Below are 17,558 nucleotides of genomic sequence, written 5' to 3'. Positions count from 1 at the left end.
AATGCACATATTTTATGTATTTTTTTACTATTTTTTTTTTACAAATTCACGTATATTGTTTTGATTTAAGATGTATTTTTATTTACAAAACCTAAAATTAGAACAACTTCAATAGAGTTTCTAGAAGATTTTTAAGAGATTTTACAAATGCTAACTTTACTAAAGAATACACATATAAAAGAAAAAATAAATAAGATTTTGAAGTAGTAAATATTGAAATCTACGGAAAAAATATGGATCGGTTACTGAATATGAAACGACTATTGAGTGATAACCTAATTGATAGACTTTAAAATAGAAAATAATATTATTAATAAATAATAATATTAATAAATAATAAAGATATATATAGGTTGGCCTAGACTTTTTTATAAGCTTAAATTTGATATATTTAAATAAATAGACTTTAAAAATAACATGAGTCTAGCCTTTATATTAAATAGGTCAAGTTAGGCCATAGAGCACTGACAAAGAGGATGGTGAAAATAGATAAGTATTGATAAGTAGAGGAATTTAAAGAGGATGGTGATAATTTTTAAATTTAAAGAAGATGAAAGTAATTTGGTTGATGGAGTTGTATTTCATATAATGTTTTTTTTAACAAAGAGGATGGTGAAGATGTTCATGTTTTTCTAGGTTTATGTATTTTTAATAAAAAAATAATATTTTAAAAATAAAACTATTAAGAATAATTATGTGTAGTTTGTCATCTCAACTTAAAAAAAAAATAACTTATATATGTTTTAAAAGACAATTGATTTTAAAAAAAAAAGTATAAAAAAGATAGTATGTTAAGACTAAATAAAATAAAGAACTTCGTGTGTAATTTTGTTTAGGTTAAGATTATTATGTAGTTTTTAAGAAAAATAGATCTTAATAATATAAAATTTGATTGATATATAAGTAAAGTATAGTCAATAATTATTTCAACTCAAGTTATTTTGAATTATTTATTTTTAGATAAATTTTATTAAGCACTTAAACTCAAACACTTAATTTCTATTTAAGAAAATATAAATAATATTTTTTATTAATATTATATTAAATTTTGTGAATTGATGTTAAATTATAAATATACTAATATTTTGATAATTATCTCCATCAATTTTTAATATATTTGAATGTATTAGCACAATTACGCCTTTGCTGCATAGCATCTACCGAAAAATTAGACTCAAGGTTTCAGTGAGAATAGAATCAGACCTATTCCATACATTTCGTTCTATCATCCACACTTCGACCATTGTGGGTTGGTTTTTGCCACTTCAATTATTAACAATCACTTTGTAATGGATTTGTTTATGTTCATAATCATTGTTTAGTTGTTTGTAAAGCTCTTTATGAGCTAAACAGCTTTGATTATGGCACAATGAAGTTATAACCGTTCTTTAGTATATTTATGTTACAAAGTGTCATGAGTTTTTAAATGTAAGTTGTTTTAAGGTTATCTTTTGAATCCAACTTGATCACCTAAGTTCTTTCGCTAGCTTGGTAATATTGGAAAAGTTGTATATACATCAATTTAATAAATTCACTAATAGCTTCAGTCTATATATTGATGAATATAAAAATATTTATAATTAAAAAAATCCATTAAAAAAACTCTTAAAGTCAGAAAGGCCATTAAGTGGGATTTATAAGTCTATTTTTTTAAATTTATCTTTTAATTTTTTTAAAAATTCATTAAAAAAAATTCAAAAATTTTTATTTTTGTAAATATTCGAGAAAAAATAATTTAAAATTTTTTTGTATTTCTTTCTAAAAAAATTTCGAGGAAAATAAATTTCAAAAAAAATTTAAGAAAAAAAAGTTCAATTGACAAAACATTAGGTTCATAAATTCCTTCATTTAAATTCACAAAAAATAATGAAATAATAAATTAAAATTTTAAAAAATTATCTCAATAAAAGACATAATATTAAAGAATTTAATAAAAAAATTTAGAGTTTGATTGACGACTCTACTTTATATATAGATAATTCATTGATTGAAAAATTAATTAATGTTATTAAGAATAATCATTTAAGTTGAATTGCAGTAGAGAAACAAGATTGTAACTAATATGAAACTAGGAATATGGCTAGTTTATTGAAAACCTTATGATGGTGTTGAAAAACACAATAGATTATTTTGACTCAAAATGTTGTAGCACTGTAGCGCCGTACTATTTAAAAAACTCAAATAATTAGTTATTAGGAGATGTCTCCCTAACTATTTTTTTAACACTGGAAATTATTTCAGATCCCACTTATCATTTATTGTCTTTATTAAATTGTTATCAACATGAGTTGGGTACTAATTTTTTTCTCTTTTTATCCTCAACATCAAATTATTTAAATAGAATTTATTGAATCTTAAGCATACTCATTATTTTTTAGAACAGCCTTTTCATATCACCTTATTGTTGAGTGATTCCGTATACTTGCATACCTTTTTGCACAACAGTGATGTTATGCCATTATGTTTTGTTGATGTATGGCTAACAACTATCAACGAAATTCAGTTTTCTACGTTTTGGTATCAATTTTTTTTTTGTTATGTAAGGTTCTATTGTATCAATTCTTCCTTTGGTATCAATTTTGTTTCCTTCCTTTGATATCAATATGGTTATCCATAGTTTTTTTTATGACAATTATTTATTTGATATTTTTTTCATTTGGTAAAATTTTGCTCATGGCAAATTGAGTTAACAAAAAACAGTTTATTTGTTGTAAAATTGTCAATTTCATCAAAACTTAAACTACTTAGGAATATAATACATAACTTATCAACATCATTACATTGTTTCCCTCTCTCTCCGTATTCTAACATTCTCTAACTCATCTTAACACCATTATCAGCATCTCTATATCATAAGTCATTTAACTTTATTCTTCTTATCCTCCCATTGATCATCATTTCTCAATCTTCTTTAAATCTAAATCCTTCACAATGTCAAACAATTGCAATCCATAGTTTAGTACAATATTATTGCAGTTCCTTCTTGTTCTACTTTTGACCGCTCCAGTGTGTGCAAAATATCCATTATAGGTCTTCTTTCTGCATTAATTTCAGCGTCTCATTTAAACAACTTACATGTAAATTACTTCTACAAAAAAAAAACCATAAATTAACATAATGAAAATAGCCAAAACAAAAATAACATGGGAAGGGGGCAAACGTGATACTTACACGCCATTGGAATGTCATACCTAGATGTCCCAATCGAGGATCTTGTTCTATTTGTTGACATTTTAGAAGATGAAATAAGAGAAGATGCAAGGACTAGAAGATAGATCACAATGTCAAGTGGAGAAGATTTTTACAGTCCCAAAACAGCACATGAAATACCACATCAACATAATTAATCCATGTTACGCATTGCATCGCATTAAATTTTGCCACATCAGTTTTTTTTTTCCAAAAAAAACTCATCAGAGGCCATAATTGATGATTTAAGAAATTGCAGGAAAAAAAATATCAAACACTAGGGTAATTAAAATTAAAGTTCGATAAATGCCCCATATTTAAGAAAATAAAGGTTTGAGAATTGCCACAGCCAGACACCATTCCACAATTAACTTGTTTATGCATTTGATTAAACAAAATTATGCTATATATTAACAGCTACATGCTTCCCCCGACCCATTGAAAATCCTCTTGTACCATCTGGCATGCGGGGCCCTGGAGGATGTTTGGCAACCACTTGATCGGTAAAATATGAATTATTTGAAGGGGGGGTTCCCAAGTGATGATTTACACGATTATTTTGATGACAATGAACTCGGCCACGTCCCTTAGCTCGCCTCCGCCCCTTCCTCTGTCCACTCTCTTTGTCATAACCATGCTCTTCTCCCTGCTAAGTTAAAGGAATGATGGTCAAAATAAAAAGGATACACATAGAACTGCAGCACATAACTGTGCTACTGGAAATATTAGCATGACAACTAAAGAGGACATCGACATATGCTGTGAATGATGCGACAAAACATTTCAACATCATATCTTGTATTTCAACAAAAATAAAAAGCTAAATTGTGAAAATAACCGCGCCATTTTATTTCTTTAAAGAGCTCAAACATGTATGGAAATTAGAAGGATTTTAAACATATTGGGAATGATTCCCAATCACATTAACATAAATGTAGTAATGTACAACAACCTGTATGATTTTTCTCATGGAGTTAACAAGGGATAACAGATAGCACAGAGTGCTAAATCTTGCATACTCTTTTTACTTAAACTAATGTTCGCATGCAAAATAAAACTTATTTGAGGTGGATAAATGATTAGTGTAATTATTTGCTTTTGCAAACAAAAATCATATATCATAAATAATCAACTAAAATAAGCAATCACTCACCACATAATCATGCAGCTGAGTATCTGGAAAGGAAGCATCCTCTAATTGTTTCTCATTTGTCTGTGGCTCACGCGCAGAAGTATAATCCTCTTCACAGCTAACTTCAACATCAAGTCCCTTCCTTCCCCGTCCCTGAGTAGGTTTTGGCTGAAGATAAAATATTAACAGAATACATCTAAACCGTGTAAAAATAAATATCTACAATTTTTCCGTTTTTCAAGTAACCCTTTATGACATATGAAACCATTGTGCCAGACTAGAGATGGTGTTTTCCTTTTTTTATTCAGATTATATATATATATAACAGAATAGGTGTTTGTTTTTTAACTGGCAGAATATGTATTTGTTGACAGGGCCTTGAAGAGCTATGATTCTTAATGACAAAAAACTCCAAATCAGCAACTGGTTTTATAAACTGAAGATCATTGGGGAAACACCGAAATACTTGGATAAATAAATTTTTGAGATATACCGTATGTTTATTAAGCATTAGACGAACACGGAGGCCGCTCCGCCAGTTTCCCTCATCATTTAGCTCAGCGACCTGCCATTCGTTCTCAATCTTATCACAAAATGGCCTAAAATGTCAACTAAGATGAAAAGTAACCTGAAATGATTCACTGCCAACTAAGCAAAGGCGCTGCTACTCACCGCATTCTCAGCCAGCTCAACAGATTCATATTCAACAAATGCATGCAACTGGAACAAAAAGTTATATTAGAATATTAGATCAACCATATTACCTTGTCTTTATTGATACTCTAAAAGAGAAGAGACAACTTGCCTGTTTAATCAGCATAAATTCATGCCCAACATTAAATTACCAACAAAACAAAATGGTAGCATGCAAGTTGCAACATAGGTGGGCATGTCTATCATGCATGTTATAAGACTATGAATAACAATAGTAGTGTTGTCAATTGCGAATCGTGAAAAATATCGGTTTGTTCAAATTCCGCTATGCCACAGTGCTATGGCGCCACAATAGCAGCTATTTGACAACACTAAACAATATACACTTACATTGAGAAGGTCAAAGCAGAAAATCAAGCCTGAAATCTAATTATTATTTTCAGGCAAGCTCTTCGGACCATAATTGAAAAACCATACTATTTAACATCCCCAAGGCCACCCCTATATTTTTACGAGATGACACTTATTGTTACCTGTTATTTGGTATGAAGGGGGAGTAGAATTCATGACCTCCTTATCACTCCAACCCCTATGTTCCTCCCCCATACCCCCAAGCCACATATCTTATATGGACAGTTTTAGAAAATATTTGATAATATCTTGATATTATGCTATAATATCTTAGTTTATCACATAGGGTTAGTTTCCATAAATGACTTGTTTCCTAATTTCTTTATTAATTTAGGATTATGAATTTTATATCTCTATAAATAAGGGCTAGTGTTTGGTCAATTGTATCAAGCTAGTATCAAATCATTATCAATCATATTTCACCATAATTTACTTCTTATTTTTCCTTTTTTTATCTAAAACTCATAATTTCAACATGGTATCAGAATAGGGTCATCTACCATGACTTGTTTCATTAATATTCTGCAGTTATGTGCTGTTAAGTATGAAGGAACTCTAATAATCTTGTCAGTCATAGAAAAGTAAAAAAAACAAAAAAAAATCCTGTTGTTTCTGTCCTCAGCTTCGTTCTTCTTTTCCGGTGCTCCTTCAGCTTTTCCGACTGCTGGCACTGGTTGCAGCCGTAGAATTTTCCAGCAAAACCACCACTAAAAGCTTGCCTTTACTGATCTACTTGTCTTATGCTACCAATGATTCGGCTGCAAACAGTTACCCACATGCTGCCACATATCGTCAACAGCTGCTGGATTTTTCCACACGTGTGATTCACCCACCACCTTCCTCATAATTGTTTGTGCAGCTGTTTCTTCCATTGTGTTCGCCAGTTTCTCCTCTTGCTGTTTGGCCCTGTTTGGCTTATGGGTTGGGTCTTAAGTTTCAGATGCAATGTTTAGTTTTTTCGGTGGCTGACATTTTGGTTTAGTATTTTTGCTCGCTACTGCTGCACATTTTCTGGGCAATGCATGTTTCTGGGCCTCAATTCAGGTTGTTTTATTGGTCCTTGTTCAGATCTTTAGGCCTCCACGACCAGGTCCTTGTTTGCTCTGTTTTTGTTTATTTTCCAGTTTTTCTCTTCTGTTCCTCTCATTTCCCCCCTCTGTTTTGCAATCATTTTACCTCTTTTCTTAAAAAAATTTCATTTTTGTTTCCTTGACTTTTTTTGGTATTTAAATGTATGTTTTGATTAACACTTATTACTTTTTATTGCTAATTATGAATATTTCATGAACAATGAGCTATTTTTTTAGTTTTACATTAACTATGTGTTCATCGCATTGTTCATGTAATTTGTCCAAAAAATATCAAATAACAGCTATCCTACTACATGATATCCCACTTTCAGGGTGCTATCCATGAGTGTGTTTAGTCTTTTGTATCAAGTTAGTATCAAATCATTATCATTCATAGTTCACCATAATTATATTTCTTCTTATTAATCTCCTTTTATCTTAAACTCATAACTTCAACAGACAGCAATTATATTTCTTCCCGATGACTCAAACAAAAAACTCATAAGCATACTTAAATAGCTCTGTCCAATAGAAAGCCTCAAAGGGCATCAAGTAAAGCCTGGAAACCATCCCATGGAGTTCAATTAAATGTCAATTTCATCACTAGAACTGAAATTCATGTATACATTGGATAAAGTCCTAACTATACGCTGAAAAAATTATGATGAACAAAAAATAGATGATTATAACTGTGTTTGATTATGCAGTGACAAAACTTGTTTTTGAATGAAATAATTCTGTAAAATTGATTGTGACCAAAAGTAAATTGCACTTAAAGTGATTTAACTTTGGATAATTCATGTAAAAGTGAGTTGTATAACAAAATCAAAATCAAAATCAATTTTGCACCCCTAGAATCAATTTTATCTTCTCCAAAAGTGGAACATATAGCACACAAATTCATGCATGTACAAATGTATACCTTGTTAGATAAAGGTATGCCGTCAACTTTTCCCAATCTTGAAGCAGACGAAGTTCCATTATTGGAGGTTTGAGGTGGACATGTACGGATAGTGTTCACACTGCCACATAATATGTAAGGCACATACAATTCAAAGTTTTTCTGAAAGTAGTAGTGTGTTCAGATTCATGGTGACGAGTGTCAGAATTGATTTTGCTTCTACCAAACATGATTTTGGTAAGCATCTACATGTTTGGTTAGTTAAAATCAAAGATTCAAAATTGATTTTGCCTCCAAACATTGGTTTGACTAGAGGTGAACAAAAATACCTTTTTATAAACTCGAAAAAATTTACACTAAATTTTACATTAAACTTGCTTTCTTTTTATAAGATTTTCCACGAAAAGCATCAAGAATACCTCCCAACAGCAGAAAAAACCTTCATAAGATTCTGATGGCAATGATCCTCGGGTAGGTTTTCAGCTATAACAATGCGAGACTGCCAAAAACGTTGCAAGTTGTGTGTGAGAGAAAGAGAGAAAGAGTAACCAACAAGAATACATCCTGAATAAAATATTTCAAAAAGAACATACAGCATTCAAGTTATCATAATGCAACCCATCAAAGGCATTGCTCATTGTAAAGAAAACCAAATGAAGAATTAATAAACTATCTCAAACAGCCTAAAGGCAGTCACAAGTTTGAAGTAAATAATTACTTGTAGCTCTTCGATATCAGACTCGGTTGGGGAGTACTGGCGTTTGATTTTCATTCCATCTTCACTAACTACCTGGAGAATTCAGTGATGAATATATTTAAAAGCAACAAGAATGAAATCAGAAAAATGCACAAAAAAAGTAAAAGAGTAACGTTCATGAAGCATGAAATGAAAGTACACAAACTTACAAGCTTTGATGAGTTCCTCAAAACATTTGCAAGTTGGGAGTGGCTGGTTATGAGGGCCTTAATCTTCTTGAAAGAAGCAACAACAGATAGCGGGACTATATAAATTTAAAAAAGCAGTGGAAAAAATATAAATAGTAGATCATATAAAATCTGAAACTATATACCATCACCATCTTATACAGCAAAATTCAGTATATTAAATTTCATTATCTTAAAATACCAATATTATTGTCCTCCCTTAGAAAGGAGGGTGGTGATAATAACTGATAAGGTCAAAAGAAGTACAGTGAAATAGTAATTCAGCTACTCGGTGAAAAAGAAAGAAACCAGAATATCTTACCAAAACCTTCTGGGTCTTTGTTGATGAACCTCATCAAATGATCAGTAGTAGCTAAGTTTAAATCACTGAAATAATATTCCACCTACAAATTATTACAGTCAAGTAGTGAGGTACTTTATGTCAGAGTTATAAACTTAGCGTGATAATTATTTATCCTCAACTTCCTTTTCCCAAAATTAAATATGCAAAAAGATCAATTTCCCAAGTTTCTCCTGAAATCCATCTTAAAAATGCATAATATGTTGCTACACCTGCAGTACAATTACATTTCTCATGAGTTGTACAATTTCTAAATTATATTGTAATAATGCCACTAGAGGTGTCATAAAAAAAATTCCCTTTCCCGCCTAGACTTTACAATCCCCAATATCTCTTGCAGTGGAAGCCCCTCTGCGGAACAAAACATAAAGAAAATTGTAACCAAATCAAAAAACTCAAAACCATGAAATAGAAGTACCAGAATAAGGATATTGTATAAGAAATTGAGTTTTGAAGGGAAGTACACCCTCTCCTCCATCTTTATTTCATGGAAACTTCAACAAAGCACCGCTTATCCAAAGAAATATTACAGATAACAAATGTTCAATTTGTTAGTAGTCCTAAAGACTTTCTGTGTTAATTGCACACCGTTTGACAACTCAAAAATATATCAAAATACCATCTTCTTGCACAATTTAATTGCGAAAGAATGCTACTCTAGAAAGGAGATGCAATGATATTGAGAGAGAAGTCAATAATAAAGAACTACTCTAAGCAATAATATATATGATATGTAAATCAATATAAAATCAGAGACCCACCACCATCATAAGCAATAAATTATCCTACGAGGGGATCTCACAAGATCATTTTCTTACGTTCTCTTCCTTCGATCATTTTGTTCTTTATTATGTTTCTTTCTAACCTTTTTGGATTTTGATAGGTTTTTGGAGGGTTTTTCCAAAAAAATTGCACCATGTTCGATAATTGGAAACATTCAGCATCCAGAGCGAAACAAATGCCTCACCCCTTGCAAGAATACAAGATGACAAAAAGGTATGTCAATGAGACTTCCTTCAATGCACGGTGTGACAGTTCATAGGGGGTTTTGGTGGTTTCCGGACTTCTGAAAGGTTGAAGATGACATTGACATAGGGATGAAAATGGAAATTAATCTATTCAATGTGATGATGATAACTGATAGGAGAAGATTGTTGAATGTTGTTGCCATTTTCCAACAACCAATCGCTCTATTTGTGTCCGGTTGAGGTAGCACACTGTGAAGGTGCAAGGGAGGAAAAATTCCCGAGGCGGGTGAGGAGAAAGGAAGAGTGGGGAAAGCAGAGGATCTTATTGCATTCTAGTTTAAATGTGCTGGTACCTTAAATGCCCTCTCCAAATCAAAACATATACAGTAATCTGAGGGAAAGATAAAAGGGTTAAAATGTCCATTTTTGAATTAAGAGAGTTACAGAGTGTTTATAACAACGAATATGGATTAGGATTTAGGAATTAGGACAACAAGTTTCATGATAATCTATCATTTTAATCGTTTACTTCTAAAAAATAATTAAGATCGGAGCATTGAAATTGGCATATTTATTTAGGCAGCTGAAGTTCACCTGTTTTAAAATTTTCTGATCAGCGTCGTCGGAATGCTTGCTTTTGAAAGGAGTGTGATCTGGCTCAACGTGAGACTGCTGAGGTTGCTGCACAGCCGAATCGGAGCTAACATGATATTGATGAGGGTGATGATGAGACCGGTAGTGAACCGGAACATGATGGTGGCGGTGGTGGTGGTGATTAGCGACTGGTACGTGGCCTCGAATCGGTATATGGAACGGCGAAGATGGGGATGGTGAGTAAACATGTACCATACCTGATGCCGAAGGAGGAGAAGGAGGCGGAAGTAGTACGGGTCTAGGTTGCTGCTGCAAATCGGTTCGTGGGGTGGGTCGAGTGGGCACAAATTCTGGTGCCTGTGCATTGAGCCGGCTAAAAGAAACGCTTCTAGAAAGAGATGAATCTGTCTGCGATAGAGTATTTGACGAGATGACTGGGGTTTCCGTCAGTGACTCTTGAGCCATTTTCTTGGTCGATTAAATTGCTGCTGCTGTTGAGATTACTTTTCCAGCTACTTGGGTTGGGATAGGACGCAGCTGTTCTGCGTCTGCAGGTAATACAAATAACAGTGAGCGAGAGAGAGCAAGATCGTTAACACCTGAATCGGTGTCCACAGAGAAAAAACTCTCAATTTTTCCCGGGGGTTCGTATCATGGATTATTTAAAGATTGACTGCTGAATGGTGACTTGTGATTGACGAAGATGAACGCTGACCACGGTGAGGTTTTTTGCTTTTTTTGCCCAGAAACAATATTTATTAGGTCTAAATGTACTTTTAGTTTCATAAGTTTTTAAATCTTTAATTTTGGATTTATATATATATATATATATATTTCTATTTCTATTTTTTTTTAAATTAATCAACATACCGGAATGCTTGCTTTTGAAAGGAGTGTGATCTGGCTCAACGTGAGACTGCTGAGGTTGCTGCACAGCCGAATCGGAGCTAACATGATATTGATGAGGGTGATGATGAGACCGGTAGTGAACCGGAACATGATGGTGGCGGTGGTGGTGGTGATTAGCGACTGGTACGTGGCCTCGAATCGGTATATGGAACGGCGAAGATGGGGATGGTGAGTAAACATGTACCATACCTGATGCCGAAGGAGGAGAAGGAGGCGGAAGTAGTACGGGTCTAGGTTGCTGCTGCAAATCGGTTCGTGGGGTGGGTCGAGTGGGCACAAATTCTGGTGCCTGTGCATTGAGCCGGCTAAAAGAAACGCTTCTAGAAAGAGATGAATCTGTCTGCGATAGAGTATTTGACGAGATGACTGGGGTTTCCGTCAGTGACTCTTGAGCCATTTTCTTGGTCGATTAAATTGCTGCTGCTGTTGAGATTACTTTTCCAGCTACTTGGGTTGGGATAGGACGCAGCTGTTCTGCGTCTGCAGGTAATACAAATAACAGTGAGCGAGAGAGAGCAAGATCGTTAACACCTGAATCGGTGTCCACAGAGAAAAAACTCTCAATTTTTCCCGGGGGTTCGTATCATGGATTATTTAAAGATTGACTGCTGAATGGTGACTTGTGATTGACGAAGATGAACGCTGACCACGGTGAGGTTTTTTGCTTTTTTTGCCCAGAAACAATATTTATTAGGTCTAAATGTACTTTTAGTTTCATAAGTTTTTAAATCTTTAATTTTGGATTTATATATATATATATATATATTTCTATTTCTATTTTTTTTTAAATTAATCAACATACCCATACCCTGCATTCAATCATATATACAAATTTTAATTTTAATTTAGATTTCATATCCGTTCTATGATCACTTGAAGGATTATAAACTTCTTTTTTTTTCTACTTATTTAATAAATAAAAAATAATAAAAATAATTATAATAAAAATAATATTATATTAATAAAATCAAATAAAATATATTATATTAAAAAATATACATATAAATTAATATAGATGAATAAATCTGATAAAATAAATAAAATGATATATTATTTTAATAATTTTCTTTTATTTTTTATTTTTTAAATCTAGCAGTCAAAAGGATGTGATTCTAAATATAAAAAAATCAAGTTAGTTAGTTTTTTTTATATACTCCTTCTATCATACAATAATTATATTTTTCGTTCACTTTCTCGACCATGCAAATATACAACGTCGTTTCAACCCTCTCTCTGGTTTCATACCACCACCTTCACATTCAACTTCAACACGCTAAATGTAAAATGTAAATCTCTAATTTCATCAATCCAATAATACTTTGCACCGATGAAATTCTAGAGATCAAATTCCGCCTTAAGATGACATGTTTCTTCTCCAAACTCAAACAACAATCATCTCCCCTCATAAACTCACACCTTTCTTCTTCCACTCTCTCAACTTCCCACCCAATCCTCTCTCACTTCCCACCCAATCCTCACTCACCACTAGAACTGCTAAAAAAGTCCCAAACTCAAATGTTTCTTAAATTATTTTTTTTATTAAGCTTCTAATATTATTTCACATGACTTAAGGGAGGGGGTTCAGGAGTTATAAGCCCTCAATATTTTATTAATTGAGATTTTTTTTTGAAAATTTTTTTAAGTTTATTTTCTTTGAAAAAAATTAAAAAATCTTTGTTTTCTTAGAAAAAATTTAAAATATTTTTTTCTCAAAAAATTGTGAGAAAAATAAGATAAAAAATTCTCAAAAAAAAGATTGTAAATTATTTTTTATTAAAAAATTTTTATTGGTAAAAAAGTTAAAAAAATATTATCAAAATTTTAAAAAAAAAATCTTTTTTTTTAAAAAAAAGTGGACTTATATCTCACTAAGCTCACAAAATTTTAAGAGACTTTCTTTTTTGGATCTTTTAAATTATAAAAAAAGTTTACTCATCCAACATGTAGATCGAGCCTAATAATTATTCAAATCCAACATTTTCCACCTCTACATACTTCTCCACATTTTAATTTTTAGATTTACTTTCGGATGCATCCATATGTGCATCGTATTTTTTTTTACTTTGTGCATGCCTTTTAGTTCAATTAGTTATAACTTCTTTGATTTACTTTAGTTTTTATGTCAAACAGATGATTACAATTAGTATTTTTTGTTTCGTAGTAGTGAAGAATTTTAGTGTTGGAAATGAGTTTGAATGATTTGGTTTAAAGCGATATATATTTTGAAAGTAATTTGAATGCAAAGGCAGGAAGAAGTAGGGTGTACACATTAAAGTTAACTTCAAATCGATCTAAAAATTGAAAAACAGTGTAAAATTAAATATTATTAAATGAATTTGACTCTTCTTTTATAAAAATCATATATATTATATTGAATTTCGAATTCATCGCATATATGAATTTAATATTTTTTTATTAGTATGAAGTATTCTTTGGATTTATTTTAAAAAAAAAATAATTAAATCACATATATAAATTTAATATTTTTTTTTAATAGTACGAAGTATTGTTACTGCATTATAAAAGCCGTATGAATTTTTATTACTGCATTATATATATTTCAAACGTAATTCATTGATATAATGTTAATTTTTAGTATGTTGAATTAAATATTTTATTTCAAACTTGTTACTTTAACGTAACTTTATAATATCAGTATTAAATAATATTTTACAAATTGTAATTTTGATTAAACGAATATTAATTTAATATAAACTGCACTGATTTGGATTCTATCGGATTTTTTTTAAGATATCATCCATACTGAACCACAAGTAATTTAATAGTTGGATTGAATTATTTTTTGTCTCAAAATTAATCAAAACCACACCGCGAACACATCTGATAACAACCACGGGCATAGTGTGTTGGCTGACACACTCACGTTTCTCATTTTGTTGAGATTGAGAAGAAACACAATCAGGACGTGATAATTTGAGATCTATGTTTTGTGACAAAATTAGTGGTTTCACATGTGTGGCTGTTGTCAGATCCGTATTTCGTAAGCTGAAGTTTATTTTCTTATTTAAAAAAAAATATTGGATTTTGATCTGTCTTTTCTTAAGTATAAATAGGACTTAAAAATACGATTTTAGGATTCTGAAATTCATACATTTTGTGGTGCTTTGGAGGTTAGGGTCGAGTTATTCCTTCTCCCCTTCTCTAATATTTTGGATTGAATTTTTCTAATCTATTTTGTAGATTCTTCTTCTATCATGCTTGAGTAGCTTTTTTATATTCAGGATTAGACATGACCTTTGATACATTGATGATGTTGGATTGATGGTTCTTCACCTTATATTAATTATTGCAGTACTTTTGATTTAATTTCTATTGAACATTTGTGTTATATAATTTGTTGGATCCCTTATTTGCATAATCATAGGTATTAAGTACTTTTGATTTAATTTCTATTGAAGATTTGTGTTATGTAATTTGTTGGATCCCCTATTTGCATAATCATAGGTATTAAGGGAAGGACCGAGAGGTGAACCTTGATAATGGAAATGTAATAATTGAACTTGAGACGAAGATCACAGAGGTATGGTCTTTCAAGGAATCAATTAATTATCACAAAACTTAAGGAGTTCAATCTAAACATAATTATCATGATAGTATGAGTTGGTTTAATTGGACAAGATTCTTGTATCTAGTAGGAAACATTGACTATATTAAGATAATTCACCTTCAAAATATAATCAATCTTAATAATTAAAAAAGACAATTAATATATACTAAATAGTTATCATTATCAACTCCTATATTGGAAATCTCATAGATATAGTAAATATCGTATTTGGTTTGTTTTTTTAATTTCGTTGTTACAACTCTTTCTTCGTCAAAATATTTATTCTAATTTAAGTTTATTAAATTTTAATTCATTGGTAGTCATAGACGCGGTTTGGGTGAAATGGGTATTTTACTACTCGACAAAGATTGTACCCTTACAAATATCTTACATCATTATCTTTTCCAAATTTATAGTTTTTCAACAATTGTCTGCTATTGATGTAAAAACTTGTGTGGTATAGTACAATTAACATTGGAATATTTGTTGTTGTGTCTCATGTTTATACGTCTATTGGAGAATAGATAATGGAAAGAGAGGTAGACGCAAAATAGAAGTTCATGTTGAGGTGGATGAGTTGAGTTGAGTTGAGCTGATACATATTTAGATGAAAGGGAACAAATAATTAGGTATGAAATGTGTATCTTAATATCACATACTTAAAATGAATCCAACCATATAGGGACTAAGAAATCATAAATAAGGTAAATGTGAAATCATAAATAAGGTAAATGTGATGGCCTATAATTTGCTTGAGAATTTTAGAAAGCTAAAAGTACATTTAAACCTAAATATTAATCCATTATTCAAATTACTCAATTTACACACTAAAATTAGTTAATCACTTTGTTTCATTTCTCTCTCGCTTTCCCTATGTCTTATGGGGACATATAAATCAATTATATCCCTAACATCAAATATATCGCGAACTCCACTTCTCATATTGGAGGCTATCTCGAAATGTCATCATAGATTACTTATGGGAATTCACATACTACAAGTAGATTTATGCTTTCGATGTTTCTTTTCTTAACATGGAGAATACTATCATAAACTCATGAGTAACATTTTTGACTTCATCTTCCTTCTTAACTCATAATCGAAGGTTAAGCTATAATTTGTCATTTATCTTTTAACTCATGTTCATTTTGACTATTTATCTCATTTAAAATTCCTTCAAGTGATTTTTTTTAATTGATAAACTTAGTCATTTTTCACGATAAATTAACTATAAAATAGAAAGGAAAAAAAAACTTGTCTTAATTATGATCGTCAAAGACAACACAATTATTATCTCAATTAACATTTCTATCCACAAACTTTTTCCTCAAATTTGAGAATAACCGAAGAAAAAAAAAACAGTATATTGAGATTAAAAAGACATAATCAATAAATTAATTGGGATTTAACGCTTCTCTATTTCTTTGGATTTGAAGAACTTTGACTACTATTTTTGGTGCATGAGAATGAGTATATGTGAGTATAATATATTTGATTTATTTTGGACAACAACATAATACGTTATTAGCTTATAGGAGTAATAATTTGTTCTAATTAAGAATCTCTTATAAAAATATTATGCAATATGTTTTATCATTTTGTAAATATAAATATCTGTCTCTTTATATATATATATATATCAAAAAACAAAGGAAGAAAAAACTTCATTCCTTTTTTTCCTTTAACTTTCTCCTGCAATAGACATCTAAAAAATCTTTTTGCTTTATTCCCTCTCCTTTATCTTTCTTTCTGTTTGAGTATCTTTTGTATACCAAACAAAGTATAATAGTTAATTGAAAAAAATGTTAAAAACCAGGAAATCATTTTCTATAAACCATTTTTTTTAGTTCTTAAAGTTATAAAGGTTTAGGACAATGTCACTTAGGTCAATGAATTAGTCAAAAATTTAAATTAATTATTGAATAATCAAAATAATACATAAAACACGTAAATTATTGTTATAAAATTATCTCAAACACCTAACTTTTGTGATAATAGTCCTTAATCGTTATAGTGTCAGAAATTAATTTGATCAACATTTTGAAAATTAGGAACTAATTTGAATGTTTAGCTAAGTCAGATATCAAAGTGACATTAACTTACACTTTCAAAGACTAAAACTATGGATTTTTTATATATATTTTAAAAACTACCCCCTCTATCACGATATTTGTGGATGTAAGCATTTTACTTTGACATCTCTAGTTTATCAATTGTACGATTTTAGTCTATAGTTTAAAACGAATAATTTTGCCCCTTCACATTTATTCTATTTTTTATTTTGTAGTGTATATTTTCCTCAATTTTGCGTTAATGTAACCAATTTTAATGTTGTGGCATGTCTAAGTATATTCCAACATGGATTTAAGCATTTTTTCAAAATAAAAAAATTGAAATATGTTAGGAAAAAACAAAATAAAAAATCCTTAACCCTTCACTTTTCTTCTTCTTCCTTAACCAATATATTGTTTTGATTGTTTATTCTAAATTTCAATTGAACATTTAGGCACAATCTCAATATGCTCATTTCTTCTTTTCAGAACCCTCTCGTTCTTCACACTCACTAATGTTGAGACAAAATCTCAATTAAATGTTTTGATTAAAACAAACAAAAAATTAATTAAGAATGTTAATTATGATTCTAAATGTTAAGTTAATTTAACTGGTGCTTTTGAGGGTATTAATTCAAAGATAAGATTTAAACAAAACAAAGAAATCAACATAAAAATGCAAGAAACTGAACAGACAATAATTGAGAACATTCTTAACAAAATACGGAAAACGGATAATGTTCTCCAGTTTCATAATGACCATCACAACTCCAAAATCAATCAATATCCACTAGTTAAAAGAAGTTTTAGCCTCTGAATTTTACAT

At 30.6% G+C, this 17,558-nt stretch overlaps 2 protein-coding genes across 5 annotated transcripts; both read right to left on the bottom strand.

Moving 5' to 3' along the window:
• Positions 1–3,472: 3,472 nt before the first annotated feature.
• On the bottom strand, positions 3,473–10,971 carry LOC101512171 (la-related protein 6B). Of its 4 annotated transcripts, none has more exons than XM_012714209.3 (10): positions 10,205–10,971; positions 8,604–8,685; positions 8,264–8,358; positions 8,076–8,147; positions 7,777–7,856; positions 7,379–7,478; positions 4,994–5,041; positions 4,815–4,886; positions 4,343–4,489; positions 3,473–3,838 (listed from the first exon to the last, which is right to left on the bottom strand). In XM_012714209.3, exons 1-10 carry the CDS (start codon positions 10,667–10,669, stop codon positions 3,593–3,595), a joined length of 1,407 nt encoding a protein of 468 aa, XP_012569663.1. In that variant the 5' UTR covers positions 10,670–10,971; the 3' UTR covers positions 3,473–3,592. The 4 variants fall into 4 exon arrangements, with proteins under 4 accessions (XP_012569663.1, XP_012569666.1, XP_012569665.1 ...); XM_012714212.3 differs by having other exon boundaries at positions 4,343–4,474; XM_012714211.3 differs by having other exon boundaries at positions 3,473–3,835; positions 10,205–10,967.
• On the bottom strand, positions 10,682–11,822 carry LOC113785832 (uncharacterized). The gene is made up of 2 exons (XM_027332923.2): positions 11,075–11,822; positions 10,682–10,803 (listed from the first exon to the last, which is right to left on the bottom strand). Exons 1-2 carry the CDS (start codon positions 11,508–11,510, stop codon positions 10,682–10,684), a joined length of 558 nt encoding a protein of 185 aa, XP_027188724.1. The 5' UTR covers positions 11,511–11,822.
• Between the last annotated feature and the right edge of the window lie 5,736 nt (positions 11,823–17,558).

This window comes from Cicer arietinum, chromosome 3, assembly GCF_000331145.2.
Source record: "Cicer arietinum cultivar CDC Frontier isolate Library 1 chromosome 3, Cicar.CDCFrontier_v2.0, whole genome shotgun sequence".
In the NCBI taxonomy this organism is placed as follows: domain Eukaryota; kingdom Viridiplantae; phylum Streptophyta; class Magnoliopsida; order Fabales; family Fabaceae; genus Cicer; species Cicer arietinum.
The sequence above is the reverse complement of the archived record's forward strand: the minus strand, read 5'-3'. Positions and strand labels throughout refer to the sequence as shown.